General features: G+C 33.8%; 1 protein-coding gene across 8 annotated transcripts in view; it reads left to right on the top strand.

The window, feature by feature from the left end:
- The window catches only part of LOC115442954, a 95,546-nt gene extending 82,267 nt beyond the window's left edge, over positions 1-13,279 (top strand). For 6 of the 8 annotated variants that reach the window (XM_030168172.2, XM_030168167.2, XM_030168159.2 and 3 more), the window contains 5 exons: positions 1,175-1,383; positions 2,331-2,462; positions 3,140-3,316; positions 5,480-5,680; positions 8,398-13,279. In XM_030168172.2, the coding sequence (XP_030024032.1) occupies positions 1,175-1,383; positions 2,331-2,462; positions 3,140-3,316; positions 5,480-5,680; positions 8,398-8,798 (1,120 nt within the window). In that variant the 3' untranslated portion in view covers positions 8,799-13,279. Of the gene's footprint in view, positions 1-1,174; positions 1,384-2,330; positions 2,463-3,139; positions 3,317-5,479; positions 5,681-6,747; positions 7,049-8,397 lie in introns of those variants that run through there. The other 2 variants (XM_030168171.2, XM_030168169.2) reach the window with 2 other exon arrangements.
- Positions 13,280-13,546: the final 267 nt, after the last annotated feature.

Genomic DNA, 13,546 nt, shown 5'->3' with positions numbered 1-13,546 from the left:
GTCATACTGACACGGATTAGCTCTGAGTTTAGTTATCTCGCTAGATGTCGCTATATTCAAATTTGTCTCTTCCTAAATAATATAACTTCGGAATTCATACCCTAAATCATAATTAGTTACTCTTATATTAAACCCAAAACAATTTTCCATATTATCGCCGTTCCATGAAATATTTAGAATATTTACATAAAGGCATCATCGGATATTTCTCTAAATGCCCTACACAGTTTCACTGCGACATATCCTGACGCTGCTTATAGTCAGATAGTAACACGCTAGCTTGCTACCACGAAGGTTAGAGCGAAAATGCGAAACATAAAGATTGAACATATTTTAGTACCTACTAGTATGAAATATGATTTGGGAATATTTATGTAGTATCTGTAAATTAAACTCTATTTAAAGAGAGATAAGGCGGAAATATGATCAGTAACCATGGACCGCCCATAAAATGTGGTGTGATATGTTTATGACTATAGATTGGAGGATTTTCATCGATTACAATAGCCACAAACAATTTTAGATATATTAACTATTCTGGTTTACTTCTTTATGAAAACAATGTTTTTTTCTACTCCAAGGCCACCACTAAGACTCTAAACAATTTTTAAAAATTAATTATTACATAAATACGCAAAAAATGATAGCCAAATTGTTTTAATATTAGCATAAATAAATAAAATAAATGCAGAATTAATTAGAGTCGTCTAAAAAAATTAAGTTTTCTGTTATTATAATATATCTTAATAAGACACTCGTATCATAAAACTACACCGATTTTATTAATTATTTATCTAAAACGTCTCGTTACAATTTGAAATGTTCGGAGTTTTGGAAAGACTCAGCTTAGTTTATGATAAACTACCCTCTTTTCTCTCATACGTCTTACTATTGCCACGAATTCGTCTTTATCGCGTAAATAGCGTTCCGCGGAAAATTGATCTAATATTTTTATCAATAAAACTTCTATAAAGTAAACAAACTGATGTAAATAGATTTTGTATACTATACAAAAATAAAAATACAATATAAAAAGAGACATACAAAAACACAAATTGAAAACCCTACTTTTTAGAAAGTTAGTTAAGAATAGACGAAGGTCCTCGGATACGTGAGAGGCATAAACACCTCCTGTCTTGTCTTCTTGAAGCTCAAAAAACCTCCATGCCAACAGGGCTCTCCCTCGGGATGAAAAAGACGGCAAGGAGTCCAAGGGCCACTCCCCGAAGAAGTTCAGGTCGTTCCGATCGGCGCCGCACCAGTCCATCCACGCCAAGCTCCAGGAGACGAAGGCTCTAGAGCGCTCTCCTCATAAGACCTCGCCGCAGAAGCAGAGGAAGAAGCTTCAGGGTCATAGCTTCGATGAGGGAGCTACACAGGAAGGTGAGGTTATTATCGATGGGATTTGAGGTACCAGAACAGCAGTAGCGAAAGGTGAAATATTTATTTATTTATTATAAGTTCTCCAAAAAGATAACACATAAATCAATTTCCGCTTAACATAAAAATAAAACATGGTATAAAACAATGTGCATCTTACATCTAAGGAGACACAGCATGCATTAAGTATTTAAGAAAATAAAAAGAAAGAAAGACATAAACGTATCGAACAAAAAAAATAAGTAGTTTAGACATGACATATTTTGGAACTATAAAAAATATATAAAAATTATAAAATCTCTAAAATTATTAAAATTAAAAACAATAATGATTAATATTAAATATGAAAGGAAACCCGACACAACATATAAATACTAATATCCATAAATTACGGTCTGCAAATCGTTCTAATGATAATTAGATTCTACATTAATTCTACATAAAGAGAAGCCGACAGAAATCGGGTTATATGGACCTTTCGCTATTGCAGCACTGTCAGTAAATACATCTGCTCCTTATTATCGGGTCGTGAAGGTCATTCAACCATCGATAACATACGGCTGATTTCAATAAACAATGCTAATTTTAATTTTCGATCCGATCACTAGAATGAACCAATCAAATTAGGTCATTTTGTAATGTCAAAAAACTCTTTATTCTGATTGGTTAATTTTTGTGATCTATCGAAAAAGCGATTGAGATCGTTTATCGTCATGATGGTTTGTCAGTCTGATTTCTACAAGGTAGTTAAGTGTATTCTAAAGATTATGTCATATTTAAATTATTACCTATGAAGCAACACTTTTAATTGAATAACTGTAACTATCCAAGTATTAGATCTTAAAACCCCAAATGGACCTCTCTATCTTGGTAGAGTGTTCAGTATTCAACAACGCAAAATTATGTTATCTATAGCCTATTTAACTTATCCATATTTTCTTGACTTCCAGGTGTCAAGAGTGGCGAGAACGCAGCATTCCGCTCGCCGCGCCGCCGGCCCCGCTCGGCCGACCCTGCGCCCGCGCACGTCAAGCTCATGCCCAACGGCCACGAGCCTCACCCGCGGCCCATCAAGCCTTCCGGTTAGTGTTGCCAGCAAAGCTTAGCAGTAGCCAAAAAAACATTTCGCATGACTAGTCATTGGGATGGGTTTCAGGGTACAAATTTAATTTACTAAAAATAATAAATTAGATTTTTTAAATTAGTGTCAAAGGGTTACTAATGTCTGTTTTCTTCTAGATATAAATAAAGTGCTAATCTATGTTTATAATGAACTGTTGTGTTCCTGCCTGATGCTTGTCCCCGTCCCGCGTGGCTATACTGAGAACATGGCTCTGTTTCATTTGACCTCACATCTTTCATTTAGTTGTATAGTATATTTCATTTAGTATATACCCTCTTTCATTTAGAATCACGTTGTAAATATGAGCTAGTTTTGGGAAAATATTGGTCTGAGCAACTCCTTTAAAGTGGTACTGAGTTTCTTGAAATATAAATATTATCTTTCTTCTTTACATTAAATGAATAAAACTATATCGGTAAATTGAAATTCAGTTTATTTATCGTTATTAACATGAATATTTAATCGCCAAATAATATACAAAATCATTTTAATTACTTATATAATTATTTTTATAAACATTGATTTTTTTAACCCGCGCAATTCATAATTGGATCGGCCCTTCAAACCACACATCCCGCCCCAGAGCCAAATTCTCCGAAGCCATAAATGAACTGTAGTAGATAAAATTTCTTGTAGGTTTGCCGTTGAATAAAGGGAGTAGTAATAGAGTTAGGTCGACGTCAAGGGGCGGGCGGTCGCCGTCAGCGCCGGGCAAAACAGGGGCCGGGGCAACCGAGGGGCACTCTGAGGCCAAGGCCGACGCGCCCAGGGGCCGCCGCAGTCGGAGCGTATCCAAAGTCGGGATACGATTGGGTGCGTAACAAGTGACTGTTGCGTCGACGCTCTGTGTACAGCTTTTAGTGCAATGCTTCATTGAATTGGCAGTGTTTGGCCTCGTGTGGCTTCAGAAATTCGATGTTATTATTAATTACCATCTCTTTTTTACTCTTTGCAAAGGTTATATGCACTGTTTCACATATCTTCATGAAGAAGACACATGTACAAAATTTATTTACTATACAATAGTATTGTTGACATTTGCAAATATAATTTTACTTGTATATATACTTATTAATGAAACGTTTTCGGCTATAATTTCTGAGCAATTTACTAGCACATACATCAATAAAAAAGAGATGGTTTCCTTATATTTGGATAGAGCTTGACCTTGGTAGGGTACAGTGCGTCAACGCAACATATTGTCACCGCGGCGAGCGAGCACCAGCGGGTATGGCTTCACGTTGTGTGTCTGTGGCGTCTGTGTGTCACCCCTGGTCACCCTGCACCACACACTAGCTGTGAACGTTCCTGTAGATCACTGGGGTGCTGCGAAACAGAGATAAAGGAAAGGCATCGGTGGAAATTGTAAATTATAGACGCGTCAATTCTACATGGTGGTTTTGTTTGGATGCTCCATTTTAGAACTAATGAAAACTACAAGAACATAATAAATCATATGTCGATCTATTTGCATCACAGCTATAGCGAAGATCCTCAAACTAAACGTCAGAGGAATTCAAACATTACACATGCAGTATATTTCACGTTATATTCTCTATATCTTGGGACAGATTTTGGATTTACAGCTTAGGAAATTGAGACCTTGACTTTTATATACACTATAACGCAGGTACTCGAAACATAAAATGCATATTCAGTAGATCAGGGAGAAGGTAAACAGGTATTCATATTTAAGATGTTCAAGAAGATAAGTGACCAGAAAAGCAATCATAAACTGTACAAAATTAACTACAAGCATATTTTTCTAGTTTAGTACATAAACTAAATTGCGAGTATGAGTAAGTATGTCTTGAACCATGGGCTAAGGAGACCCACAATATAAATGGCGACTCATTTTTAATATTTTTAAAATCTCAATGTGTGTTGGTAGATAGCATTAGACACATTATGATCAAAATTCTTTGCATGCAATGTGTTTGAATTGGTGTTATATGTTTTCGATGTTTTCTTTATAGCTGTAATCTATTGATTACTGTGTTTTTAATTTGATTTTTAAGTTTGTTTCTATGTGATTGTTCGTTAAAGTTTAAAATGTATTTAAGTAGGTATTTATCAAGAGAATATACGTTATAGAATTTATGCACCAATAGTTTTTAATTAAGTAGATACTAAAAAAAATATGAATGTAGAAGAGGTAAGATATAAGTGCGCTGTCAGATTTTTTTTTATATATTTAAATGACAAAGATATGACGAGTATGTTCTTGCATAAAATTATCGACACAAGATGTAGTATACATATAATAAATACTATGTAGATCATACTTGACTGGCGTTCATTAATTAATACTGAATGTCCGTAAGAAACATGATTTAATGAATTGCAATCAGATAGTAAAAACTGACATGTTTTATGAATTGACTGATGTTACAAAACTAGAATAATAAATTGATGTAACTTTTGACCAAAAATTGCCCTTTTTTGGACATCATTTTATAACATCGTTTTTTCTTCTTTTTTTTTGATTATATGTTCAGTAACGTCAGCGGATAGCGCTATTTTTATTTTTGGTAATTAAATACTAGTGGTGTATTTCTCTTTTTAAATGTAGATAACAAACTCCATATCACTGAAAAAATATAAATTCCCTTCACTTCGTAATGTTTTTTACCACTAATAAACATTACATAAAAAAAATATGCAACTACCGTGTCTCAGACACAAAAGAGACACGCATTTTTAGACTATGTCAATTGCTTATTGGATGTCAAAAAGCAAATATCATCCGATAAGGGCAACGTAAAGCAGCCCCCATACAATGTAAAATAAACATAGACACGAGAGTTCGCGTCGTTTTGTTGTGATTGGTGGAGAGACAAACACGTGACTCATGCGTTGGTCTGTCGACCAATCACAGACATTATAATTAAACAACGCGCACTTCCGTGTCGTATTTTTAAACCATATTCTAGGGGGCATGTTAACATATCTAAACCATACCGCAAACCTTTCCAGACGACGAGATCCCGTCTCACCGCAGCGCGTCCGTCGCCAAGGACCACTTCTTCGACGACTCGCCCGTGGTCAAATCGCCCCCGGAGCCAACACGAGTCAAGTCGCCCGAGCAAATGAACATGCGCTCTCCCGACCCAGTCAACTGGACCGTGCCACTTGACACTGGAAAAACTTTCACCGTCACGCAAAACGTTAAAAGCGGTGAGTGCCGAGGCGTTATCGTAGTGTTTAGAGGCCCTGAACCTGTGGCCCAGAATTCTAAAGTAGATACCTAAGTCCGGCCCATAGGTTTACAGCGTTCTTATGACGGTGTGGTCCACAACGGCCCCTGGACCAACAGTGCCCCTTAGATTAGTCCCTGAGGACTGATTCTTGACCGATGTAGCTAGATTAATTTTAGAATACTGACGTGAAACTAATTTTACATTTTGCGAGTGTTCGCATCTGGTTCTTATAAGGAATAGATTGTTAATTAATAATCCACTTTTCATAATAGAAGGCAATAGAAGATATTGTTCTTGATCTGTATATAGAATAATTCTACATATTTACAATAAGATTTTTTATCCGAATCTGGTTTTAAAACGTAATGTAAAATAATTCAGTTACATCGATTTGCTGTTCAATGATTCTCAAGTTAAATATAGATTGACTAAGCAAACTTAATTATTATGGAAAATTAGTTTCACTTTATATAATATGTATAAAGGAGTATCTTTTTCTGGTTACCAATAAGCTATAGATTCGATTTTTAAAATTACCCAAAGTGGTGGCGGTGTTATTGTGTAAAAAATCACGTTTTCCTCTTTTTCTGACTAAGATACTCTTTAGAGAAAATATTTTAAGAATGACTACTTGTAAAATGTAAATGAGCGATTGGGGTTGAAAATGAACCATTACATCATCCAGTCAGTTACACGAGTCATGATGATCATGAAATCATTCCATCAGAGTGACACCCCACGATAGTTGTGAAACAGCGTAGAGCTTGCAACATACACGAAGTTCCAACACAATAAATCATGTGCATTTTTGAAGACTAGTAAAAATGCCATACACTCATCATAATACTCATTATTATACATTTTATTTTTGTAATCATCTTAACACGTTTTCTTTGAACTGTTCTAAATCCACGGAAATGTTTGGCAGAATGTTACGCTTACCTTTGCCAATAAAAATCAATCTGTCAAAATATTAAACTCTCCGTGGACATAGAACGTAACGTTCACCACATGAGACCATACAACTCGCTCACCATATTTCAGATGAGAGCATTAAGCGCCCTAGCTCTGAGTTTAAGAGTGGCTCGGTGGCCGAAGAGGGCGCCACCGTGAAGACGGCAGGTACGACGACCACCGCCACCGCCTAGACCATCGGCCATACACACGTTTTAATGAGTGTGACAGATAGCAATGGGACAGTGACCTCTACACGACCCGTCCGACGTCTTATAGAGATCACTACCACATAAGCACGACACACGATCGACACCAGATAATATATAATCTGTTTTATATTATATCTATTGAATAGTTCATGATTAAATTGTGTTATTCCAATAATTAAGATGCTTTTTTATTTTGACCGTACTCCGCTGAGGCGTCGAACACGTATGTATACACTTGTCTGTGTGTGTCTGTTTCGATGTTTGCGTACACTGTCACTGTATGGCACTTGGATTATATTGTTTTACCATCTCATGATCGTTCACTTTTGCATGCTGTCTATTTATTTTACGCCAGGAAGATGCTGTTTATCTAACTAATGTTCCATCGAATTATTTAATCTAATCTCTTCGAAAATGCTAGTTTATTTTTGTAGTACATTGACATAGCATCTTCTTTGAAAGCTCATTCTTCTTAACGCTACTTAGCTTGTCTGTTTCAACTATTAGTAGTTAATTAGGTCGTCATTGTATAAACTAATTGAACATATTTTTGGATTTTATCGAGTATTTCTCCGATGTTTTATGTTTATTCTTACCTCAATAATAGCGTTACGTACAGTATTGTGATGCTAATATATACCAAAAGGCACACAATATCTATTTTCCTCTAGTATACACATAATAGCTGAAGGGGCAAAGATAATTTATAATGTTGAACTATGTTATATAGTCACACCAACTTAGTTTGGTTTCCTGTTGTTATAATATTAAGAAATCATTACAAAACTGCGAATATGCAGTCTTATACGTTATATAACATCAAACCAAGATAAACGGTTGAATTTATTCCATATTAAGAAAACAATTCAAATATAACATATCTAAGTGTACTCGATAAAACAAAAAAATTCATTTGATGTGTTTATACTAATCTATCATGCGACTCATAACATTAAAATATCCATAAATTCTAGAAATGATACGATAGCCTGCATGTCTGTTAAATGGATTAGAGGAATCAGTAACTATAATATGTTAGCTGATTAAAAGCATGATATTACAAAATACCTTTTCTAGAAGGTAGCATGAAGTGAAGCCTAGGTGGAAAATCCTATATCTGTCAGCTAAATCTATAACTTTCTGGCTAAATAAATTTTAATTAAAATAGTACGATACTGCAATTATGTAAGAAGGAGGTTTAGGTAAGTATCAAAATAGTCAAAAATATCCTGAAATAGGCTAACACTAGGACTGTACTCAGCTTTCATCTTCTCTTTATGCCTTGTATGTGTAAGAGATGGTGAAGGGTTCATGTGCTTCTTCGATGTTTTTGGGAGCTTCAATAATATCGTATATTTACTCGTATATTGAAATTGACAATATCTGGTATTATCAGTGCATTCATAATGGAACACTTAGATTTGTTGTTTATGAGCGGGCAGTTGCTTACCTAATGTTAATGAAGCTCTCAGTTAAAATAGCTCAAGAACCGCGACATACAAGTAACTCCCATCAAATGCTGTTACAGAAATCGCTCCGATCCACCACCAGCAAATGTCGCCAATAAGGTCGCTGAAAAAGAGCGACTCACCAACAAGCCTTAGCAAGCGCACCGATAAGACGCCCACTACGCCCATAAGCCTGACTCCTATCGACGAGACCAAGACTTTAGACATCAATAAGATGAACGGTGTTAATGGGATGACCAGCAATGAGCTGACACCGGAGACTCCGACCCAGGAGCCGATTAAAGAAAAAGAGGTGATCAAAAAGTCAACTGAGGCAACACAGATTGCCCCTGGTGTTGTTGACACCACGGTGGTCAATGAGACCCCAGCTACCGGAGGTCTCACCGCATCTGAGGTCTTGGAAAGAGCTCGTACTAGGTTTGATAAATTCTGGGGCAAGAAAGAGGAGGACAACGTTTAGTCGATTAAATGACATTGAAACTGTAAATTGAGATTTTAACCATTCAAAATGTTTCATATTACAGAAAATGTCAATAGATGCATTGGTTACTAATCTGTACCTAAGATGTTTGCATTAAGAAGATTAACTGCTCAACATATTATCGTGTAGCCTTACAAAGATGTGTGCCGATATCCAGTGAATTATAAACTTAAATATCTAATTTGTAATATTATTATAATGAAAGATATGTTAACGGACTTCGTAAGAAATGTGACAAAGACTCTTTCAATGTGTACCTGTTAGGTACAGAAATATGAAACAAAATCCATAAGAGCTTCATTTGATCAGCTTTCAATCTCTGTCTCAATTTACAGTGATCATTAAAACAATAAAGTAGGAAATTTTGAATTGCAGTGTTAAACTGACAAACGAAAAAATGAAGAAAAAAATTGCTTCGCTTAAAATAACATCGACTGTATTACGTATTTATTGTTTAATCGTAAACAATTACTGTCTATTAAATAGGAGTGCGGTGGCTTGTGATATCTAGAATTGACGAATGACAATGAGTAGGTTTTGAGTTAACAGTTTTTATCTTCGCGATCACAATAAAATGCTAAAAGGAATTTATTCAGACTCAGTAGAAGTGGTAATATTTTCCTCGTATAAATTTAAAAAAAGGACCCGTTATATTAGTTAATAATTTTATTAGTCTTAATTTATTATTCCAAAAGTAAATCTCTTATTCTTTATATGTTCACTATTGCTTACTAATTTAATTATAATTATGTGGGATGAGTATAACAATCTAAATGATTCATAAATTTCTTTAAGTATTTTATTAATTGAATTTTCTGCTTTCGTTAAGATATTTATTAATGATGTTTAAATAATATGTTTTTTTTATAATATATCCACAGAAGTAATTTATTTACATTCTTGTTTGATATTTTAATTGTAATTAAATCTCGAATCGTTGACTATAGTAAAATATTTTAATGTAGTTATTCTATAAACGTTCAAGTTTTTCGTGAAATAATATTTGTAACTTTTAATTAATTTTAAAGGTATTCTTCTTTTCATTAGCTTGCCATGCAACTCTTAGCCCCAACGTATATGCATTTTATTATTAACACAAACTCCATAATCTCCAAATATTATTATACTAATATTACGTATTATGTATTATAAATTGTAATATAATGTGAAACCAGACCGTTTACGTTCAATATATGAAATAGGATCGTTTAATATGTTATACGTGTTAATCCGTAACAAGTATCGTTATAGCGTTTTAATTTATAAACAATTAGCATTGAACAATGGCAACGTATACACAACACGAATAAAAGCCGTCCATTGTAGTGTTTTTTGGCCGAAGAAAAATATTTTTGTTACGGATTTTTTGTTAGACAAGTGAAAATAAAAACTTTCCGAACGCACCTTCATAAAGCCGACCAATCACCTCGCAGTGTTTTTGACAAACAGTTTTGGCGGTAAACTGAAATTATTTGCATAAAGTTACTGTCGTATTTTTATAAACGCTTAAAATATGGAAATAACACGAAAATCTTGCCGTTTATGTTTATCAGAGAGCGAATTCAACGCGTCATTATTTGGCACTTATTGTCGAAGAATTAATATGGTCGAGAAAATTTTCGTATGTTTAAAAATCATAATTGAAGAAAATGACACCTTGAACACAATATGTTTCAAATGCGCTGAAAGTGTCGAGAGATATTACAATTTTATTATGTTCGTGAAGAAATCTCAGATGAGATTTGCCGAACCGCGAAATGAATTGAATAATTCGCCTATAAAGCGCCACCATATAACTTCGTATGTGCGCGAGCAAGTCTACGATGCTGATTACACATTCTCGTTTCTCGAAATACCGAATGAGGAAAAGAAGGAGAATAAAACCTCTAGTCCATTCTTTTCCTATTTTTCACCGCCTAATGGACCATTGAAGAGGTCCACGGGTGATCCCTCGTGGAAAACACCTCGCCCTCTCTGCAATAACATTGAAAAGAAGAACTACAGACATGTAGAGAGGCAAAGTAAGCCTGAACTGCCACGACATCGCTCTAGAGACTTGTTTGAATCGCAATCTCAGGAAGTAGACGAGGAATGTAGGTCATTCGACTGGAAATTAACTCCAGACGACAACATTATAAAGAGAATCAGAGGTAAATGTTTCAAACAGTCCGATTTTTAATAAAAAATCACATTTTATCTAAATAGTTGAGATAAAATATGATTTTGTGATAATTGGTGAATCCATACTGTGTTATGTATGCAAAATTTATAATTGTAATGAAAATTTTGTTTATACCCGTAAAGCAGTCGTACCTTCCTGAAGTTGTAGCGGGATGGTAGTTGAGGTGACTTGGTACCTTGTAGCATTACTTTCCTTTACTATGTTTAAGTATTAATAATTGTCTACAATAATAGAATGTATGTTTATACTATTGGTGTAAGCACAGTCCCCGTAACAGGAAAATTAGACAAATTTAATGCTAATGATTGTTAGCATAATCCTGTATGATTGCATTATTTAGATGCGCTGTGAATGAGACTACCTTGTGAATATAGAATAATCCATAGGATTGTTTAATTATAAAAAAATTAAGTAATATCAATGTGATGGTTAATATCGGAATGGTATATAGTCTTTAAAACTTTGTTCGACACTAATACATTTTTAATGTTATTCCTTATAATAATTGTTTATTAGTCAAAAGTCTTAGTGAAAATGTGTTCAGTCTAAGCGAGTACCTTGGAACTAAAGTTTTCTAACAGGCTAGCAGTTTTTGATATATTTGTCATAAGTTCTTACCTGTTACATATGTTTGCTGTTTAACATCATAGGAAAAATCAAAACTGTAAAAAAGTTGTGAATGAATAAAAATTTATGTATGTGATCATTTTATAACTGAGAACACATTCAAAAGCAGTTTACACAATAGAAAATATTTATACAGTTTTATAAAATGATCAGTTACAATAAATTAAATTACTTTTACTGAGTGCTAATCAAACAAGTACATTCAAACTGATTCATGTTTTAAAAATAATAAAGAAAACATAAGTAACAGGCTGTTAAAATTTAAACTGTGAAACCTTAACATTTTCCAAAAAAATCAATAGCACAGCTTCCCATGTCATTAAATGCTGTCAAGAGCTGTTTTAACATTTCTGTATAATTATTTTGTTATGTTTTGTTATTTTAATTTATTGAAAAGTTTACGAATAATTTATATAAAAGTTCTTTAGACAGGGTAATTAGAAATGATTTATATAGGCTCTATCCGATCCTCATGTCTTTAATGATGTAATTGCATTTTGTGACGTAGCATACAATCATAATGGAAAGTGTTAGCTTAAAATGAGGCAATAGTGCCTTCCAGAACTAGTATGCTACGGTGCAGGGACGTATTCAGAGATTGACAAAGGGAAACAGACCCACACAAGTCAACCATTTCAATCGACCTTTACAGTTTCTTAATCCATCCCTGCACAAACACTAGGCATCTAATTTGCTCATAGCATAAGTCGTATAAAATGATTAGTAAATGAACAAATACCCAAGAAGATCCTGTAATCAAACTCCATGTTTAAGTAGATTGTATTGAATAAAATATTTTTGTTGTTCCTAAATTGATGTCCAAATACACATTCAATTAGTGATTTTTGTTAGATTCGATGTAAATTGAGTTGTAATAACTAATATTGTATACAAATAATGTGCCAAGTAATGTCTGTGTATTTGACTATTTTGAGCGGCATTTTTTAATTTCTTTCGAAATCTTAAGTAAATAGTAACACTATCTATGGATGTTGTGTATAATCTACAATATTCCTACCATTCATTTCAGTGTGATGAGTCGAAAAATATTTATTCGTGTGCAATATTAGTTATATAAAGAATATGATAAGTTCTACATCTTTGTTCAGGTTCCGCAATCCTCAGGACTGTTACCTGAAATACTATAGCAGGGATTTTTCCAAAAATCCAGCAATTTTCCCCTTACGTTCAAATTTTAACACCTTATTACCTTTACACCTAGAATAAATACAGAATACCAAAAATCTTTAACCACCCTACTTAGTGGCTTCAGAAGCCATTCCTGCTTTTTAACAACGATAGATCTTTGTCTTTAGTCAGTCAAAAAAAAAACTCAGACTTTTCTTGAAATCCTATCGAATTCAATAAAAACGAACACAGATGTAGAACTTATATTATCGATCTAAAAACCTGTACAATTTGATTTGGTAAGTATTTAATTATTGTTTGAAATCGCAAATTATTGTTAAGTTATGACAATTTTTTTTGTTCGCACAAATTCTGGTCCTGGCGGTAGAGGTGCCCTGTCCGATAGTAATTGAACCCATAGTTAATATTAACGAAAACGATTAGCTTTGCTACTGGTTTGTAAAAGCGTGTTAATTTTCCGTTGTTACATCAAAATGGACACCTAAATAAAATTTGAAAATTATTGTGTTTTTCATTTAAATAAATCTGCCTGAATCGTTCATTGAATCAATGCTTACAATCATATCTACGTAACAATCAGTAAACATTTGAATAGAGCTATTTAAAGTTCTGATTTATATATGAAAATTAATATTGATTAATAAAATATAGTCTAATGTTAAAATTGGTCCAGAGCAACAAAACCTAAATCAAACGACGCAGAAAAATCTCGCGATACCAAATATTTATATAAATATTTTTCGGTATATTTATTTTTGAAATGTAACTA

The sequence above is a fragment of the Manduca sexta genome, chromosome 3, assembly GCF_014839805.1.
Source record: "Manduca sexta isolate Smith_Timp_Sample1 chromosome 3, JHU_Msex_v1.0, whole genome shotgun sequence".
In the NCBI taxonomy this organism is placed as follows: Eukaryota; Metazoa; Arthropoda; class Insecta; order Lepidoptera; family Sphingidae; genus Manduca; species Manduca sexta.
Note: the sequence above shows the minus strand (reverse complement) of the source record. Positions and strands in the feature narration are given on the sequence as shown.